The 22,250-nt window shown below is 44.9% G+C and overlaps 1 protein-coding gene across 1 annotated transcript in view; it reads right to left on the bottom strand.

The window, feature by feature from the left end:
- The window catches only part of USH2A (usherin), a gene marked incomplete at its 5' end in the record, with an annotated part of 1,334,617 nt that overhangs the window by 108,457 nt on the left and 1,203,910 nt on the right, over positions 1 to 22,250 (bottom strand). Inside the window, one exon of the mRNA XM_082250984.1 lies at positions 5,511 to 5,738. Within this exon, the coding sequence (XP_082107110.1) occupies positions 5,511 to 5,738 (228 nt within the window). The remainder of the gene's footprint in view (positions 1 to 5,510; positions 5,739 to 22,250) is intronic.

Here is a 22,250-nt window from a genome sequence, read left to right as displayed (position 1 = left end):
GTTCAAGGGGGCCGAATACTTTGGCAATGCACTGTATATATATAAACACACATATATATATATATATATATATATATATATATATATATATATATATATATATATATATATATATATATATATATATATATATAAAACGCATGAATTATAATCTAATCAATAATATAATTTTATTATATAATATAATATATACAGGTCCCTCTCAAAAAATTAGCATATTGTGATGAAGTTCATTATTTTCTGTAATGTACTGATAAACATTAGACTTTCATATATTTTAGATTCATTACACACAACTGAAGTAGTGCAAGCCTTTTATTGTTTTAATATTGATGATTTTGGCATACAGCTCATGAAAACCCAAAATTCCTATCTCAAAAAATTAGTATATCATGAAAAGGTTCTCTAAACGAGCTATTAACCTAATCATCTGAATCAACTAATTAACTCTAAACACCTGCAAAAGATTCCTGAGGCTTTTAAAAACTCCCAGCCTGGTTCATTACTCAAAACCGCAATGATGGGTAAGACTGCTGACCTGACTGCTGTCCAGAAGGCCATCATTGACACCCTCAAGCAAGAGGGTAAGACACAGAAAGAAATTTCTGAACGAATAGGCTGTTCCCAGAGTGCTGTATCAAGGCACCTCAGTGGGAAGTCTGTGGGAAGGAAAAAGTGTGGCAGAAAATGCTGCACAACGAGAAGAGGTGACCGGACCCTGAGGAAGATTGTGGAGACGGACCGATTCCAGACCTTGGGGGACCTGCGGAAGCAGTGGACTGAGTCTGGAGGAAGACTGGGGAGAGGGAAATGCCAAAATGCCTGAAGTCCAGTGTCAAGTACCCACAGTCAGTGATGGTCTGGGGTGCCATGTCAGCTGCTGGTGTTGGTCCACTGTGTTTTATCAAGGGCAGGGTCAATGCAGCTAGCTATCAGGAGATTTTGGAGCACTTCATGCTTCCATCTGCTGAAAAGCTTTATGGAGATGAAGATTTCATTTTTCAGCACGACCTGGCACCTGCTTACAGTGCCAAAACCACTGGTAAATGGTTTACTGACCATGGTATTACTGTGCTCAATTGGCCTGCCAACTCTCCTGACCTGAACCCCATAGAGAATCTGTGGGATGTTGTGAAGAGAAAGTTGAGAGACGCAAGACCCAACACTCTGGATGAGCTCAAGGCCGCTATCGAAGCATCCTGGGCCTCAATAACACCTCAGCAGTGCCACAGGCTGATTGCCTCCATGCCACGCCGCATTGAAGCAGTCATTTCTGCAAAAGGATTCCCGACCAAGTATTGAGTGCATAACTGAACATAATTATTTGAGGGTTGACTTTTTTTGTATTAAAAAAACTTTTCTTTTATTGGTTGGATAAAATATGCTAATTTTTTGAGATAGGAATTTTGGTTTTTCATGAGCTGTATGCCAAAATCATTAATATTAAAACAATAAAAGGCTTGCACTACTTAAGATGTGTGTAATGAATCTAAAATATATGAAAGTCTAATGTTTATCAGTACATTACAGAAAATAATGAACTTTATCACAATATGCTAATTTTTTGAGAGGGACCTTTATATATTATATTATATTATATAATAAAATTATATTATTGATTAGATTATAATTCATGCGTTTGTGATTCAAATTTATCACATCTGGGATGTCTACTAGAGTCTTGTTTTGGTCAGGTTTAAGTCAGTAATTACTAAGAATTGTAGGCCTATAATACATAACACCAAATTTCCATGCAAAAAATTGTACTGCTTTTGGTACAGAATTCCTGACATAATCATACCACCAGGGAGGTTAAAGCATGCCTCGGGAGGAGCTGGAACACATAAAAGGTGGGCACCCAAATCTCTAAGATTACCAGATACAAAGGCCAGAATTATGGCAGGGAGATCACACTGCTGAAATATGAAAGACATAAAAGAAACTTCCCAGCCCATCAGGGTCCACCTTCAATTTCAATTATCAGGTTTGGATAGACTGGCCCTTTAAGATTTGGAATAATAAATAAGGCAGTGATTATATGTATCCACCTTCTCTTCTACATCACCTGGACAGCACAGATTTTGTAAAAGTGTACCAACCAACAAACAAATGTAATTCTCCTTCATATACACGCAAACTTCAAAATGTATTTCTCATAACTGTATAACTATAATTATTAGGGATGACCCAACGCTTTGTTCTGATCCCGGGTTCAGACTAAATTTTGACTGTTCAGCCATAGTCATACTCAGTCTTTCCTTTATAAAGCTGATGGCAGGGCACAGGGCTGCTGTTAGAAATCGCGGGGCCCCGTACAGACTACCTGGCAGGGCCCCCCCAAGAAAATATTAAAGATATATTTAGCTAAAATTACAACAAAATCACTATTATCAGACACGAATATAACATAACTCGCATAATTCCTGCTAAATCTAAAAAAAAAAAAAAAATATATGTTAAATAAAAAAGAAGATGAGATGAGAAAAATATACAGGCTAGGCAAGTTGGAGCTCAGTAATCAGAGAGACAGAGAGAGAGAAACAAAGTTACAATTTACAAATAAACTCCTGAGCAGAGATAAGTGCTGGGAGGGGGGCCCACACAAGGCAGGGGGATTAGTGAGGGACAACTGTCTCTTTCTCAACAGATAAAAGCTGATAGCAGGGAGAGGGACAGATCAGATTCAGGTGCTGGAGGAAGATTTCTGTATTTGTTGTCGATCACTAATCCCCCTCTCTGTGTGGGTCCCCCTGTGTGCTCAGGACCCTTCAAGAGGGCCGGTGGTCCCCCCCATCAGCGGCCCTGGCAGGGCAGGTAGCTGGTATTCAGCTAGTGTTACAGTCAGAAATGGTTGCATGCACCGGGTCTTTTTTTTTCATGGAGTTGGCAGGTGGTGGTTGATGATGGATTAGCAACGAGGGACATTTCTTGGGGGGTTTTCTTTTTTAAATAAAGGACTTGTCAAATGGTTGGATGTCTTTATTTCTAGGATACAACATTTTTTTCCGTTAATGAGTAGGGGTACTTTGTACCCTATACTAATTAATTAGGGGGGAAGGGGAAGGGTTGGCATCCAGGGGCCCTCCTATTTTTAAAGGGGGCTTCCAGGTTCCAATAAGCCCCCTGCCCGCAAACTCCCACAGCCACTGGGCAAGGGTTGTAGGGAAAAGGCCTTTGACTATTTGATGGCCTGGTATGGTTGGGGGCCCTCTTTCCTGGCCAACCAGACTGCATGCTCAGATTAAGGTCTGATTAAGGCTAAGTTCACACAGGCATTTGAGGGGCTTTTTTTAACACTCCTCAAACGCCTATGAAAATTATACTATGGACATGGACACAGATTATCAAAACACGAAGCGTTAGCATGCGTCGCTTCACTTCAAAATTGAAGCCTCATTTTGAGTCTGGAGGAGTTTGAAGCCTTTCAACTCCTCCCATTCAAGTGTATGGTAACGCTCCGCAAAAGCACTGGCCAGTGTTTGCGGCGCAGTTGCGGCTTGTTAAAATGAGTTTTAAAAAAATCATGCAGGAGGAATATAATGTCCCACAATGCCCTGTAATGATAGAGGGGAGCATAGAGTGTCCTGCAGGCACTTCCTTCTACGCAATTCCTGTTTGTGCTGCTTGAAGATGGAGAGAGACAAGTGAATGAACCCAATGGCGCCTGGATGTCCTTCTCCTCTTCCGATGCTCAGCCAATTGTTTATACATCAGCATCATCTGCAGGAGGCCAAACATGAGATAAATCCTAGTAAAGGAATCCATGCTGGTGCCTTCCCTGCTAAAAGAATATGCACAGGAAACATTCACCATGACAAGCCACACCTCACATTGTTTATTTTCAGTAATGTCATTTACCTTTTTTAAAAAAAATAGGCATTTGTGGATAGGTTTTAACGCACATTGAATGTGTCAAAACTGGGCATAGGGCGTTTGGAGAGTTTTTTTTTAAGTGTCAATAATGCTTGTAAAGTACCAGTCTAATGCCCATACTAAAGAGCATAAACGCCAGTCTAACGCCTATGCTAAAGAGCATTAACGCCAGTCTAACCCAATACTAAAGAGCATTAGCACCAGTCTAACCCAATACTAAAGAGCAGGAGTTCCCAAACTGTGGGTCGGGACCCACTGGTGGGTCGCGAGCTGCGTCTAAGTGGGTCGAGAAGAGCCAGAAATCACTGAGAGTGGGCCTGCTTAAATTGTGCAGTGCGAGCCTGCACAAATTACAGAGAGCCAGAGCAGTCAAATCGCCATGGATTGAGGACCCCGCCCACGCAGTTAATGGAGACTGATCTGCATTTTCCGTGAGGAGGATTCCTGCATCAGTGAGTACGTCTGTTGGCTGTTATGTAGGATATGTTTATGGGGTGCAGAGCCAGCTCTGTCCTGCTGGTGGCAGCGGTGGTGGCTAGACTGGCGGCGGGCTTCTCTCAGCAATTGCAGGCAGAGACAGCAGCCTTGGTGTCATAGGAGGACCAGGTGGCCTGGCGGTGTCAGGAGTTCATGGCAGCTTCTGTGACCCCAGTAGAGGATCTGAAGGAGAAGAGCCAGGACACCAAGACCAATATAGAGCGCCTCATCATGGAGACTCTGTGTGAGGTGTGCTGGGCCCTGGAGAGGGCAAACAGGGGCTTCACCTTCACTATTGACCGCTCGGAGAGGAAGGAGGGTGAGTGCCATATAGCCTTATATTTATTTAAATATTAAATGTATTCAAAAATAAATTGAAAAGTTGTAAATTGATATTTTTAATTTAACATCCCCCTCCCTTTAAAATATGCATTATTATTAATAAAATTTGCATTTATTTAGCGCCAACAAATTCCGTAGCACTTTACAATATTCAATTACAAGCAAGTGGGTCCCGAGAAAATAACTGTATTCAGAAGTGGGTCTCGGCCCAAAAAAGTTTGGGAAGCCCTGCTAAAGAGCATTAACGCCAGTCTAACGTCTATGCTAAAACACATTAACGCCAGTCTAATGCCTATACTAAAGCGTATTAGTACTAGTCTAACGCCCATATTATAGAGCATTAACACTATAGAAGCGTTTGTTAGGAGTTAGAATTTTAGTCAAGTGTGAAGTCCTAAGGGTCTGTTATGAATTTCCTGGGGGACCTTACACATTTTTTTTGCAGTTTTTGCATGAGGCACCCCGTTAAAAATTCATAGCGGACCCAAAGGGTTTGGTATGTATTTTAAGGGTGGGCCCACACAATTTTTTTCCATTGTTGTTGTAGGTATGTGCTACAGCAAAAATGACATTTACAAAGAAAATCAAAAAGTACAGTTTATTTGCCAACAAATTAAATTCATTGACCGTTTCTTTTTGATAACCCCCCCCCCCCCCCAAAAAAAAAAAAACAGCACACAAACGTCTCCAAAGATCCCCCAAAATAAATAGTGGTCCTTTGTAGGGGTCTGTGTGCTGTTATTTTAAAGAAAGAAGCTCTCAATGACATTTGCCGGCAATTTTAAAAATGTATTCCTATGGCATAGACAGTGACATACCAGCAGTATGCCGTTGGTTCTCTCAGGTGCTGACCACTGTAGCAGCAACGCCCGGCCACTTTCTCTTTTCTCTATGGTGAAGTTTTTCAGCCCACTTGGTGCAGCTTCCCAGGTCTGTACAGATATCCATCCACTGGACACACTCCCGGCGCTGTTTTCAGCCTCAATACATATGTGATATGTTGTAGAAGGAAGTAGACCAAACACTTTAGCTTCATATGTTGTTCCCTGTTTTACAGAAGAAGACATATTATAGATATGGAGATACAGTACATACAGTACGTAGAAATAATTATATCATATACAGCACATTTAACATATTCATGTTATTGGACATACTGCAATAGAATAAGATGACATATAGTAGATTCAAAATGTTCACTGAACCTGCCCATACAGTAGCTGAATTACAATTGAATTATTGTTTTAAGATAGTTTGTCCGATTTTCTGATAGTCAGTGGGGGCAAAACAATGTTTGTTTTCAACCACAGTGACAAGGAAAATTAAAGGAGTAGGTTGGAAAACTTTTCTTGAATAAATGACTTTCTTACAGTGAATGTGGTTTACATTCAGGAAAATCATTGAATGCACTTAGAATTTTCATACAAATGTTCACTCAAAAATCTATTAGTGTATGGCCAGCTTATGTCATGTTTAAAAAAGAACATATGCATATACTATGTGAAAGGCTGTGTATTAGCATATTGTGTTGCCATGACTATTTTAGTGATTTTATTTAATAGCATAAATATATGGAATAATACATTTTAGCTAACATCTAGAATTCAGAAGCTGTGTGTCTACTATTCGAATGCTAAGTAACTTGTTTAACTAGTTCAAAAAGACTAGTTAAACAGGAAGTGATATTGGAAAGAAATGGGGGAGGCAAGAAACAAGATAACACAGCCATGTGCTGAACACAAGGGGGACTTTGAAAGAAGATCTGGGTTGAAGGAAGAAGCTCCATAACAAGAAGAAAAAATATTACTGTCCCACTTGAAGTGATTCAAACTATTAAGTATCTGTCTTTCACTCCCAGCAACGGTGAATACCGTCACAGGGGCCATAGACAGTAATGGGGTTCTTCATCATGAGCGTTGGTTCGTTTCATGAATCGCGCAATCAATATACTGTATATGTGGACCATGGGGCCCTACATCCAAGATGGAAATGGTAATTATCTGTTGGTAAATAGAAGTGGTTTCTATTGATGTCTCAATGGTGTCTGCCAAGGCAAAGCACTGTTGATACAGCCTGCATGGGGACCTAAATATGGTGCTGAATGCACAGGCGGGGCTCATGTGGCTCTGGGACCAACCGAGCCTGGAGCACATGGCGCCACCCCAATAGCTTGTAGGGCGGCGCCATGCATTCCAAGACCACCAGTGCACATGCGTGGCTCCACCAGTCCACCAGTAGGGAGGCTCTATCCAGCACCGATGATGCCATCCAATGGGCCCCAATGGGCCAATCACGGTGGGACCCCCCCCCCTTGTGCCGGGTGAAGACAATCTGGCCCCACAGGTGAGACACGCCCTGATCCCCAGGTAACCAGGCAAGCAAAGGCAAAATAAACATGGCCCTTTATAGGGGAAAATCGTGACATAATGCACTGAAACATAAGGAGGAACACATTGATGTTCAGAGATACAGAGGCATATAAAAAAAAACTCAAGGTTCGGCTGCTGCGAGGTAGCGATCCAGCGGCTTAGCTTGTGTGCCCATCGAGAGGGCTCTGCGTGCCAGCTGGGGCACACATGCCATAGTTTCACCATTGCTAATATAGGATACCATACACTCTAGGCCCAGATGTTCACATGTAGAACATGTACTGTAGGTGTAGAAATAGATTCCGTCACATGTCTTTATACATAGTCCCAATTGTGGGCCCACTTTCACAGCAAAGGCAGGTTTCCATTTTATGAACAGTACACGTACAAACATGCCTGCTTCAGCACCTTTACAATATAACTAACCAAGCACCTCCTGTTATTAGCATAACAAGGCTGTCTAAAATCCATCAAGCCTCTCCGGCATCCTAATCTTTTTATAATATGCGACATATCTTCATGAAAAATGTAGACAGTGTTCGCAGCACATGGTGGGTCCTAGCCGTGTATGATGAATGGTTTGTTTACACATGATGCCGGACAAACACATGGAAGATGAATAATGTAGAATATATATAGAAGGGTTTCGGTAAAATCTGCACCGCAATAGCATTAGGGACATCTCCTCCGGAATGCAAATAGTGATCACCTCGAACAGATTATATAGAAAACTGCCGGTTGCCTGGGGACGTTTTAGAACTCGCTCTTACCAGAAGTAACATGGAGCATGTGGGCAATAAAGCAAAAACATATGTATATTGTCAATAGCAGCACCTGTTCAATTAGGTTTTATTCCTGAGAAGAGAGTCCATTCCGCCCCTAGGTGGTAATACTATCAAACGCTTTTTGTTTTTTTGCAGCTTGAGTACTTAAAGAGAACTTCATCAATGAGCTTTGCATGAAATGACATTGAGGTGGATTTACTAAAGGCAAAAAGACTGTGCACTTTGCAAGTGCAGTTGCACTTGTTTTCCTTAGTAAATGCAATGTGGTAAAGCTTCACTTTGTAAAGAATACCCAATCAGGTAAAAGGAAAATTAAAAAAAAAAAAAAGCATTTTTTTTCTTGCACGTGATTGGATGATGGAAATCAGCAGAGCTTTGCAACATTTACTAAGCTCTGGGGAAAAGGAGTGCAGCTGCACTGCAAAGGGTGCAGTCTATTTGCCGCTAGTAAATCCACCCCATTGTGTCTTACAAATAAATATGATGTTAATATACATAGATTACCCCATGCGCCTCTGCTGTGGTACATTAATTATCAAAGGAATGTTCAATGTCATTGTGTGAATATGATTATAAATATTAGAGCGTTCCACATATACCAGTTTACCAGCACCAGGTAAATTCCCAATGAACAACCTTACTTTTTTCCGGCAGAAGGAGACTCTGTTCTAATGTTTAGACCCAGAGACAAATCAAGAAAGGCAATAAAGTGGATGTAAGTTACTGAAATATACAGTAAGCTCCAATGTCCTTAGATTGTAAGCTCTTGAGGGTAGGGACTGATGTGAATGTACAATGTATATGTAAAGCGCTGCGTAAATTGACAGTGCTATATAAGTACCTGAAATAAATAAAATAAAATAAAAGTTATTGCAAATTTAAAAGTCATTTTAATTTTAGTTCCATTTGCAGTTTGTTCTAAAAAACTACCTAGTGATGCCTAAGGGCTCTTTCACATGGTCCGCCTCCGTAGGCGGATCCGTGTTGCTCAGCGGGGATCGATCCGCGATCCCCGCTGAGCCGGCGGATAACAGCTCCGTCTCCACTTGCAGAGCCCCCGCTGTCCTCTATGGGGGATCGGATGAGAGCGGACCGCTTGTCCGCTCTGATCAGTTCCGATCCGATCCGATTACTGAACGGATGGAAAAATTGGGTTTCCATCCGTCCAGATTTCACGCACAGGATCGGATGTGGATGGCAGCGGGTGTCAGCGGAGATGTCTCCGCTGACATCCGCTGCCCCATAGAGCTGCATGGAGGATCCGATCAGATCCGCCTAAAAAACTGACAGGCGGATCTGATCGGATCGCCCGTGTGAAAGAGCCCTAATTCTTAAGGCACTTCCTGTTATAGGGTGAAAACGCTCCCTGTGCACCAACTGTGCATCCACGTTGTCACACTGTCCCATGTATCCCTGATGAAACCCTTCAAGCGGCCATGCTAACAAACATTGCACATTCATGGTCCACTGCAGTCACCATCAGTAACTGGTCCAGAGTAATGATAGGATGCCGATGCTTCAGTGAGTGCATGCGCAAAGGTAGTGACTGAAAGAGGCTGCGGGCACCAGATGCACTGAGTTGAATAGCATAGCATAAAAACAATAAAATAAAGTATTTTATTGGAATAAACATAGCAATTGCTAATTGTACACAGTGCTAAAGCCATTCTCAAATTATTCAGTTAGGGTTGAGTTCTACTATAAATTGGTGCTGTTACTTATGTGATAGAGTTCTGACTTCATGTATTTATTCACTGAAATTTTTAGCACCGATATATTCTACGTTTCTGCCGGACACAAGGAATTGCGGTTCCAGGTACCCGGCCCCTTTGAGCTCCAGACCTTTTTCTGGCACCTTGGAAGAGTGAGAGACTGACCCAAAGGAGAGAGATATTCTATTCAATAAGGGCTCTTTCACACACTGAGTCCGTTGGACGGACTCGGTTTTTCTCAGCGGGGGATCGGCGGATCGGAGGATGACAGCTGTGTCTCCTTGCTGTGTGCGGAGACACAGCTGTCAGTTCCCCATGCATCTCTATGGGGAAAATCGGATGGGAACGGACCGTCGGTCCGTTCTCATCCGATCTCATCCGATCTGCTGGACGGATGGAAAATAGGGTTTCCATCTGTCCAGATTTGACGGATCAGATCGGATGTCAGTGGACATGTCTCTGCTGACATCCGATGCCCCATAGGGATGCACGGGAGGACCGTTCAGATCCGCCAAAAAAACGGACAGGCGGATCTGAACGGTCCGCCTGTATGAAAGGGGCCTTAAGCTTATTGCAGCCTTTTAGTATTAAAGTGTTACTAAACCCAAGACCCTGCATTCACTATATCTGATCTCCCACAGTACTCAGAACATGGAAATGCAATTATTTTAGTAAATATAAACTGCTAAATACCTTTTCTCATTAGCAGTATATATCAGTCTTATGACTTCTATGAATGTCTGGGTAAAGCTTGTAGGAGGAGTTTTCGTTCTACTGTGACTGTCCTATGGGGCTGCAGAACCCCTGACCCTTAGTCCCCGTTCACACTATGGCGACCTGTGAGGCGACCTGGTCGCCTCACAGGTCGCCGTAGGTCGCCTCCCATAGGGAAGCTGCGGACCCGTTCTAATAGGAGCGACACAAGTCGCTCCGACTTAGAAAAAGGGTCCGGAGCTTCTTTGGGGCGACCAGGAGGCGACCGCCATAGACTTCAATGTTATGAAGTCCGTGGCGGCCGCTTCGAGGTCACGGCTCGCTGCTCGCACCGCGACCTCGGAGGTCACGATGCGAAGTAGCGTTGCCCCTATGTGAACGGGGCCTCAGTCTGAACAGTGCTGAATGGCCCTGTGCCAATCATATGCACCCTCCCAAGAAGAAAAAAAACCCATTTGAAATACACACCAAACTGAGCATATGCAGAATGCCCCCAAGGCTCTGTTCTATCTGGAGATGGATTGGGGACTGTGGAGGACGGGAAGAATTAGAGAAGACAGGATCAAACAGTCTTTTTACACAATGCAGAGGATTAACCCCTTAGGTTCCACAGTGAGTATAACAAGCATACTCCCTATCCTCGAGTGACAGGGCTACTCCTCCATAGTACAGTAAATGAACATTGTCACTATAGGACAGGAAGTGTGTTACTGGCAGGACCACCAGGTGAAAATTAAGGAAAACCGTTTAAAATGAAGAAAACAAATGCAGTCACGACGTCTAATTGATGTTAAGCTGCAATCATGTACATGTTTGTTCTTGGGTTTAGATACACTTTAAATCTTCATCTGCATTCTTGTTCTGGGCTAGTGGCTTAATGAAACCAGCGGGCAGTATGACAGCCAGACATCTGGCATGTGTAGGATTAGATTGTTTTTCTAATTAAAGGTTTTCTTTAAACTAACAACAGTGTATTATTATCTATGAAGATTTTTTATTTTTCCCAATGACAGTTGGTGAAAGTCATCTGAAGTGGGTGTCCACATTGAACATAATCTCTTCTAGTCACAGACAGGAGAGCAGGATGGCACTGAAGAAATCATATTAATAGCGGAATGAACATGCTAAACAGAAAATGGCTTTGAAATGTACATTTTTCCATGCTGCTGGTCATGTGTCTCTCCATTGTAGTTTTCCTTCTCCTTTATTTTGATTAAAATGATTGCTCTGATACCCCTCCAGATTAGTCCATCAGCATGACTTGTGGGGGTTATGGTTTTAAAAGCCCGGACAATCTACTGGAACTGATCACAGCGCGATGCAGAGCCAAACCATTAACTCGAAGAACCTCGCACGGGTCTTAATTCATGATGAAATACAAACCTACAAAGTACCATCAAGGACTCCAACTTTGGACAATCATTTATACTTTATCAGTATGAAAAAACGACTAGAGGGACTTTTAACAATCATTGTTATTTTTTTGGCATCTTTAGACAGAAGGTTTCAAAATGTATTGTTAAACATAAAAACAAAAACAGCAATCCGCGCTAATACACAAAAAGCAGATAGCAAAAAAGAACGATATATAAAGTCCTTGACTATGAATGGCAGGGCTAGAAATAAGCACCACTTTAATTGAGGTTCTAATAATATTCAGTTTTGAACTCAGGCCAATCAACATATGACACAATAGGTGCTCAGAGGGATCAGAGTGTGTGATCATCATCAACCATCACCAGACAATCAAGGTGGACCTCACTAGCAAAAGAGACCAATACACATATACACTGCTCAAAAAATTAAAGGAACACTTTGAAAACACATCAGATCTCAATGGAGAAAAATATCATTCTGGATATCTACACAGATATGGACTGGGTAATTTGTACAAAATGATGCCACATTGTTTAATGGAAATGAAAATTATCAACCTACAGAGGGCTGAATTCAAAGACACCCCAAAAATCAAAGTGAAAAAAATGATGCAGCAGGCTAGTCCATTTTGCTGAAATTTCATTGCAGCAACTCAAAATGGTACTCAGTAGTTTGTATGGTCCCCCACATGCTTGTATGCATGCCTGACAACATTGAGGCATGCTCCTAATGAGATGATGGATGGTTTCCTGAGGTATTTCCTCCCAGATCTGGACCAGGGCATTACTGAGCTCCTGAACAGACTGAGGTGCAACCTGGCATGTTGGATGGGCCGAAACATAATGTCTCAGAGGTGTTCTTTTGGATTTAGGTCAGACAAGCACTGTCATTGCCATTCAATGGTATCAATTCCTTCATCCTTCAGGAACTGGCTGCATACTCACAAGAGGCCGGGCATTGTCGTTCACCAGGAGGAACCCAGGACCCACTGCACCAGAGTAGGGTCTGACAATGGGTCCAAGGTTTTCATCCTGTTACCTAATGGCACTCAGGGTACCATTGGCTAGCATGTAGAGGTCTGTGCGTTTCTCCATGGATATGCCCCCCCAGACCATTTCTGACCCACCACCAAACCGGCCATGCTAAACGATGTTACAGGCAGCATACCATTCTCCACAGCTTCTCCAGACCATTTTACATCTGTCACATGTGCTCAGGGTGAACCTGCTCTAATCTGTGAAAAGCACAGGGCACCAGTGGTGGACCTGCCAATTCTGGTGTTTAATGGCAAATGCCAATCGAGCTCTGTGGTCCCGGGCAGTGAGCACAGGGCCCACTAGAGGATGCTGGGCCCTCAGGCCACCCACATGAAGTCTGTTTCTGATTGCTTGGTCAGAGACATTCACACAAGTGGCCTGCTGGAGGTCATTTTGTAGGGCTCTGGCAGTGCTCATCCTGTTCCTCCTTGCACAAAGGAGCAGATACCAGTCCTGCTGATGGGTTGAGGACCTTCAACGGCCCTGTCCAGCTCTCCTAGTGTAACTACTTGTCTCCTGGAATCTCCTCCATGCTCTTGAGACTGTGCTGGGAGACAAAGTAAACCTGGCAATGGCACATATTGATGTGCCATCCTGGAGGAGTTGGACTGCCTGTGCAACCTCTATAGGGTCCAGTCATCGCCTCATGCTACCAGTAGTGACACGGACCCTAGTCAAATGCAAATTAGTGAAAAACAGTCAGAAAAGATGAGTAGAAAAAAAATGTCAGTGGCCTCCACCTGTAGAACCATTCCTGTTTTGGAGGCCATCTCATTGTTGCCCATCTAGTGCACCTGTTGTTGATTTCATTAACACCAAAGCACCTGAAACTAATTAACAACCCTCTCTGCTACTTAACTGACCAGATCAATATCCCAGGAGTTTAATTGATTTGATGCTTTACTCCGATTAAAAATTGTTCCTTTCATTTTTTTTTTAGCAGTTTATAAAAATCACCCTGAGGCATTTTTGCTTCACTTGACCCCGATGCCTAAATGTCGCTATAAGAAGTCACTGCTAGTCCATTTGATTATTGCGGCTAGGGTCTGTGTAGCCCAGAGGTGGAGGAATACTGAACTGCCCTCAATAGGTCAATGGTTCTCTGTGATCGAGGAGACCCAACTGATGTTGAACTTAGCGCGTCTTTGAATCAGAGGGAGATACAGCAGCAAAAAAAAAAAACAATTTTTTTTAACTGCTTTCTCTTATTCTCAAGACTACTGCACTTACCTTGCTAATGATGATTAGACTAGGCATATTGGGGGCTCGACTTCCAGTGGGACTTTGCAAGGTACCATGTTCTTGTCCCCCTTTTTTTTCCTTTCTTCTCTGTTGTCCCCTTAATCCTTTGCTGTGATTGTAATAGTTTACCCCCTCATGATTTCTTAATGCAAAATAGAAAAATGTTTTAGTGCTTCCACGTGGCCGGAATATAAGTTACCCCTGTGGCATGTAATGTAACTCCCTCCCCGGATTTACATTTAGACAAATGTTTTTCTGTTGTGCCTACTAGTGGGAGTGGGTTCAAGTGGGATACTGTTCACTGTTATTAATCTGTAATGTACGACTCTGTGAATGGATGCAATAAGAGTTTAAATTAAAAAAATAAATAAAATGGCCAAGTTCTTATCAAAACGTATGCACAAACAAACCACCGCCAGGCACTCATGCGATAATACACCCAAATATAAACTATCCATGGGCCTTATGTGTAGGGCTAATGATAATGATAATTAGAAGTCCCAGTAACATCAGTAGCTAAAAGTCAGATAAAAACACAGTTTATGCCAACAATAAAGCAGCAATAAAAGCAGTAAGAAGCCAAAACTGAATGTGGAACAGCATTACCAGAGGTGTATTCAATCCCAACCTGCAACAAGAGCAGTTTGCCGGAGGACCTTGATGACGAGGGGGAAACCTGCATATACCGGGAGATCTGGATGGAGGGCAGATCCTGTGTGAGAAACCGCCCGCCGTGGCCACGGCTTGTGCTTTCCCGCTGTGTGGCAGGCAGCTTTCTCACACAGGACCTGCCCTCCATCCAGATTTCCCAATATACGCAGGTTTCCCCTCCGGCAAACCTCTCCTGCTGCAGGTCTGGATTGGATCCACCTCTGGTAATGCTGTTCCACATTCATCTTTGGCTTCTTTCTGCTTTTATTGCTGCTTTATTGTTGAAATAAACTGTGTTTTTATCTGACTTCCAGCACCTGATCTTACTGGGCTCTGGACTTATAATTATCATTAGCCCCACACATATGGCCCATGGACAGTTTTTATTTGGGTCCATTATCGCATGAGTGCCTGGCGGTGGTTTGTTTGTGCATAATTTTTTTCCCCATCATCCCTGGGGACACTTGGTGGCTGCCCTTATTTTGTTTATTTTACTATTTTCTAAGCTATTTATTAAAAAAAATAATCCAACTATAGTTGGGATTTGATTATGAAGAAAGGGTCAATGGTCAAAGATGAGCATGTGAATACAGTATATGCAGTTATTGGATGCGTACATTGCATTGAGGCACTGGCGTTTTGGCAATTCATAAATGATGCATCCTGCTTGAAGTGGGTACAAGTAACAATAGGTCAAAGGGTTTTTGCTAGCGGAATACAATCAAAATGAGAATTGATCTGCAGACGTCAATAGATTTCAGTATGGACACTTTCTACACAAATTGGTCACAAGAACTGGTTCTCCAAATGTATTCCCGTCATTTCTAATTTATTTATCTGCTGACAGCGTTCTTTCCTGAGCTTCTTTGTGGTATTCCTTCCAAATAACGGTGCAAGAGTTTTGCTGTTTTTTTTTTAACTTCCAAAATGTTGTGCCAACAGCAAGGTATGAATCTTTGAAACACGTTTACAGGATTTATTTTCTTTTTTTCTTTTTTTGGATCACTTTTTTTGCTATCTGTGATCCTGTATGAAAGATTTCACTTAAGTTAAGGTAAAGCCCCCCAGTGGTGGACAATCAAGAGAGATAACACCGCTCAGGCTAAACCTCGGCTCGCCACCAGAGAAGCATGAAAGAAGAAAATGGTCGCATCCCACCACGGAATCCAATGAAGAAAAATTCTTTACTCACATAAGTGGTACAAGGTACAGCAGGGTAGGACAGTAGACGCGTTTCACACGACTGCTACATGCTTGCTCTCTATCTATGGTAGTGAACAAGCACGTAGCAGTCGTGTGAAACCTGTCTACTGTCCTACCCTGCTGTACCTTGTACCACTTATGTGAATAAAGAACTTCTCTTCATTGGATTCCGTGGCGGTGTGCGACCATTTTCTTCTTTCATGCTTCCCCCAGTGGTGGCACAAAACATAAAAAAAAAACTTCAAATAGGTTTGATCCGTTCTATCCAAATCTAAAAAAAACTGTTGGACTTTGAATCTGAAGTTTAATCTGCTTTTTTTGTTATCCCTGGTTCCTCCCCATCAACACTATTTACATTTTCAAATAAAGCCTTTCTTTTTTTATTACTTACATACCTTATTTTAAACCTAGTGACACCATCACTAGGATCCTGTGTTTTCTAAGTCATGCACATCATAGCTGGTGGGAGGGGCCAGCAGGGTGCTGTGTATACACTGCACCCGGAAAGTATTCATAGTGCTGATCATTTTCCACATTTTGTTTAGCTACAGTCTTATTCCAAAATGGATTAAGTTCATTAATTTCCTCAAAATTCTTCAAACAATACCCCATAATGACAATTTGAAGAAAGTTTGTTTGAAATCTTTGCAAATTAAAAAAAAGAAAACCTAAAAAAACAAAATCACATGTACATACAGTAAGTATTCACAGCCTTTGCTCAATACTTTGTTGAAGCACCTTTGGCACCAATTTCAGACTCAAGTCTTTTTGAATATGATGCTACAAGCTTGGCACACCTATTTTTGGGCACTTTTTCCCATTCTTCTTTGCAGGACCTCCAGAGATGTTCGGTCAGTTTCAAGTCTGGACTCTGGCTGGGCCTTCACAGAGTTGTCCAGTAGCCACTCCTTTGTTATCTTGGCTGTGTGCTTATGGTCGATGTCCTGTTGGAAGATGAACCTTCGCCCCAGTCTGAGGTCCAAAGCGCTCTGGAGCAGGTTTTGATCAAGGATGTCTCTGTACATTGCTGCATTCATCTTTACCTCGATCCTGACTAGTCTCCCTGTTCCTGCCGCTGAAAAACATCCGCACAGCATTATGCTGCCACCTCCATGCTTCACTGTAGGGATGGTATTGGCAAGGTGATGAGCGGTGCCTGGTTTCCTCCAGACATGACACTTGGCATTCAGGCCAAAGAGTTCAATCTTTACTTAATCAGACCAGAGTATTTTGTTTTGCATGGTCTGAGAGTACTTAAGGTGCCTTCTGGCAAACTCAAGGCAGGCTGTGTTTTTTGCTGAGGAGTGGCTTCTGTCTGGCCACTCTACCATACAGGCCTGATTGGTGGAATGCTTCAGAGATGGTTGTTCTTCTGGAAGGTTCTCCTCTCTCCAGAGTGACCATTGGGTTCTTGGTCACCTCCCTAAATAAGGCCCTTCTCCCCCGATCACTCAGTTTGGCTGGGCGACCTGCTCTAGGAAGAGTCCTTGTGGTTCCAAACTTCTTCCATTTATGGATGATGGAGGCCACTGTGTTCATTGGGACCTTCAATGCTGCAGAAATGTTTCCATACACTTCCCCAGATCTGTGCCTCAATACAATCCTGTCTCAGAGGTCTACAGACAATTTCTTGGACTTCATGGCTTGGTTTGTGCTCTGACATGCACTGTTACCTGTGGAACCTTATATAGACAGGTGCGAATCTTTCCAAATCATGTCCAATCAACTGAATTTACCACATGTGGACTCTAATCAAGTTTTAGAAACATCTCAAGGATGATCAGTGGAAACAGGATGCACCTAAACTCAATTTTGAGTGTCATGATAAAGGCTGAAAATACTTATGTACATAGGATTTGTTTAGTTTTTTATTTTTAATAAATTTGCAAAGATTTTAAAACAAACTTCTTTCATGTTGTCCTGATGGGGTATTGTTTGTAGAATTTTGAGAAAAATCATGAATACATTGTGGAATAAGGCTGTAACATAACAAAATGTGGAAAAAGTGAAACGCTGTGAATACTTTCCAGATGCACTGTACAGTACTGTGCAAAAGTTTTAGGCAAGTGTGAAAAAAATGCTGTAAACTAAGAATACTTTCAGAAACAGAAGTGTTAATAGTTTATTGTTATCAATTAACAGTGGAAAGTGGAAAGTAAATGAACAGAAGAGAAATCCAAATCATTTCAATATTTGCTGTGACCACTCTTTTCCTTCAAAACAGTATCAATTCTTAAATTTTTAAAGGAACTCGGCAGGTAGGTTGTTCCAAATATGTTGGAGAACTAACCACCAGTGGCGGCTGGTGCTCAAAATTTTTGGGGGGGCGCAAAAACAAAAATGTAATAGGTATTGCTTCGCGGCAAAAAACGAGGTAAAAAAATTGCATGACTTTGAGGTCATGGTACAGGCATGGCACATGTGATGGTATAGGCATGGCACAGATGGTACAGGCATGGCACAGGTGATGGAATAGGCATGGCACAGATGGTATAGGCATGGAACAGGTGGTAGAATAGGCATGGCACAGGTGATGGTATAGGCATGGCACAGGTGATGGTATAGGCATGGCACAGGTGATGGTATAGGCATGGCGCAGGTGATGGAATAGGCATTGCACAGGTGATGGTACAGGCATGGCACAGGTGATGGAATAGGCATGGCACAGATGGTATAGGCATGGCACAGGTGATGGAATAGGCATGGCACAGATGGTACAGGCATGGCACAGGTGATGGTACAGGCATGGCACAGGTGATGAAATAGGCATTGCACAGGTGATGGTACAGGCATTGCACAGGTGATGGTACAGGCATGGCACAGGTGATGGAATAGGCATGGCACAGATGGTATAGGCATGGCACAGGTGATGGAATAGGCATGGCACAGATGGTACAGGCATGGCACAGGTGATGGTACAGGCATGGCACAGGTGATGGTACAGGCAGGGCACAGATGGTACAGGCATGGCACAGGTGATGGAATAGGCATGGCACAGATGGTATAGGCATGGCACAGGTGATGGAATAGGCATGGCACAGATGGTACAGGCATGGCACAGGTGGTGGAATAGGCATGGCACAGATGGTACAGGCATGGCGCAGGTGGTGGAATAGGCATGGCACAGGCATGGCGCAGGTGGTGGAATAGGCATGGCACAGATGGTATAGGCATGGCACAGGTGATGGAATAGGCATGGCACAGATGGTACAGGCATGGCACAGGTGGTGGAATAGGCATGGCACAGATGGTACAGGCATGGCGCAGGTGATGGAATAGGCATGGAACAGATGGTACAGGCATGGCACAGGTGATGGAATAGGCATGGCACAGGTGATGGTAAGGTCATGGCACAGGTGGTGGAATAGGCATGGCACAGATGGTACAGGCATGGCGCAGGTGATGGAATAGGCATGGAACAGATGGTACAGGCATGGCACAGGTGATGGAATAGGCATGGCACAGGTGATGGTAAGGTCATGGCACAGGTGGTGGAATTGGCATGGCACAGATGGTACAGGCATGGCGCAGGTGATGGAATAGGCATGGCACAGGTAATGGAATAGGCATGGCACAGGTGATGGTAAGGTCATGGCACAGGTGGTGGTAAGGTCATGGCACAGGTGGTGGAATAGGCATGGCACAGATGGTACAGGCATGGCGCAGGTGATGGAATAGGCATGGCACAGGTGATGGTAAGGTCATGGCACAGGTGGTGGAATAGGCATGGCGCAGGTGGTGGAATAGGCATGGCACAGATGGTACAGGCATGGCACAGGTGATGGTAAGGTCATGGCACAGGTGGTGGAATAGGCATGGCACAGATGGTACAGGCATGGGGCAGGTGATGGAATAGGCATGGCACAGGTGATGGTAAGGCCATGGCACAGGTGGTGGAATAGGCATGGCGCAGGTGGTGGAATAGGCATGGCACAGATGGTACAGGCATGGCACAGGTGATGGTAAGGTCATGGCACAGGTGGTGGAATAGGCATGGCACAGATGGTACAGGCATGGCGCAGGTGGTGGAATAGGCATGGCACAGGTGATGGAATAGGCATGGCACAGATGGTACAGGCATGGCGCAGGTGGTGGAATAGGCATGGCACAGGTGATGGAATAGGCATGGCACAGATGGTACAGGCATGGCACAGGTGATGGAATAGGCATGGCACAGGTGATGGTAAGGTCATGGCACAGGTGGTGGAATAGGCATGGCACAGGCATGGCGCAGGTGGTGGAATAGGCATGGCACAGGCATGGCGCTGGTGGTGGAATGGGCATGGCACAGGCATGGCGCAGGTGGTGGAATAGGCATGGCACAGATGGTACAGGCATGGCACAGGTGGTGGAATAGGCATGGCACAGATGGTACAGGCATGGCACAGGTGATGGTAAGGTCATGGCACAGGTGATGGTAAGGTCATGGCACAGGTGGTGGTAAGGTCATGGCACAGGTGGTGGAATAGGCATGGCACAGATGGTACAGGCATGGCGCAGGTGGTGGAATAGGCATGGCACAGGCATGGCGCAGGTGGTGGAATAGGCATGGCACAGGCATGGCGCAGGTGGTGGAATAGGCATGGCACAGGCATGGCGCAGGTGGTGGAATAGGCATGGCACAGATGGTACAGGCATGGCACAGGTGATGGTAAGGTCATGGCACAGGTGATGGTAAGGTCATGGCACAGGTGGTGGAATAGGCATGGCACAGATGGTACAGGCATGGCGCAGGTGGTGGAATAGGCATGGCACAGGCATGGCGCAGGTGGTGGAATAGGCATGGCACAGGCATGGCGCTGGTGGTGGAATGGGCATGGCACAGGCATGGCGCAGGTGGTGGAATAGGCATGGCACAGATGGTACAGGCATGGCACAGGTGGTGAAATAGGCATGGCACAGATGGTACAGGCATGGCACAGGTGATGGTAAGGTCATGGCACAGGTGGTGGTAAGGTCATGGCACAGGTGGTGGAATAGGCATGGCACAGATGGTACAGGCATGGCGCAGGTGGTGGAATAGGCATGGCACAGGCATGGCGCAGGTGGTGGAATAGGCATGGCACAGGCATGGCGCAGGTGGTGGAATAGGCATGGCACAGGCATGGCGCAGGTGGTGGAATAGGCATGGCACAGATGGTACAGGCATGGCACAGGTGATGGTAAGGTCATGGCACAGGTGATGGTAAGGTCATGGCACAGGTGGTGGAATAGGCATGGCACAGATGGTACAGGCATGGCGCAGGTGGTGGAATAGGCATGGCACAGGCATGGCGCAGGTGGTGGAATAGGCATGGCACAGGCATGGCGCTGGTGGTGGAATGGGCATGGCACAGGTGGTGGAATAGGCATGGCACAGATGGTACAGGCATGGCACAGGTGATGGTAAGGTCATGGCACAGGTGGTGGTAAGGTCATGGCACAGGTGGTGGTAAGGTCATGGCACAGGTGGTGGAATAGGCATGGCACAGATGGTACAGGCATGGCGCAGGTGGTGGAATAGGCATGGCACAGGCATGGCGCAGGTGGTGGAATAGGCATGGCACAGGCATGGCGCTGGTGGTGGAATGGGCATGGCACAGGCATGGCGCAGGTGGTGGAATAGGCATGGCACAGATGGTACAGGCATGGCACAGGTGGTGGAATAGGCATGGCACAGATGGTACAGGCATGGCACAGGTGATGGTAAGGTCATGGCACAGGTGGTGGAATAGGCATGGCACAGATGGTACAGGCATGGCGCAGGTGGTGGAATAGGCATGGCACAGGTGATGGAATAGGCATGGCACAGATGGTACAGGCATGGCGCAGGTGGTGGAATAGGCATGGCACAGGTGATGGTAAGGTCATGGCACAGGTGGTGGTAAGGTCATGGCACAGGTGGTGGAATAGGCATGGCACAGATGGTACAGGCATGGCGCAGGTGGTGGAATAGGCATGGCACAGGCATGGCGCAGGTGGTGGAATAGGCATGGCACAGGCATGGCGCAGGTGGTGGAATAGGCATGGCACAGGCATGGCGCAGGTGGTGGAATAGGCATGGCACAGATGGTACAGGCATGGCACAGGTGATGGTAAGGTCATGGCACAGGTGATGGTAAGGTCATGGCACAGGTGGTGGAATAGGCATGGCACAGATGGTACAGGCATGGCGCAGGTGGTGGAATAGGCATGGCACAGGTGATGGAATAGGCATGGCACAGATGGTACAGGCATGGCGCAGGTGGTGGAATAGGCATGGCACAGGTGATGGTAAGGTCATGGCACAGGTGGTGGTAAGGTCATGGCACAGGTGGTGGAATAGGCATGGCACAGATGGTACAGGCATGGCGCAGGTGGTGGAATAGGCATGGCACAGGCATGGCGCAGGTGGTGGAATAGGCATGGCACAGGCATGGCGCAGGTGGTGGAATAGGCATGGCACAGGCATGGCGCAGGTGGTGGAATAGGCATGGCACAGATGGTACA

Source organism: Pelophylax lessonae (genome assembly GCF_965119305.1).
Source record: "Pelophylax lessonae genome assembly, chromosome: 3".
NCBI classification, from domain to species: Eukaryota; Metazoa; Chordata; class Amphibia; order Anura; family Ranidae; genus Pelophylax; species Pelophylax lessonae.
The sequence above is the reverse complement of the archived record's forward strand: the minus strand, read 5'-3'. Positions and strand labels throughout refer to the sequence as shown.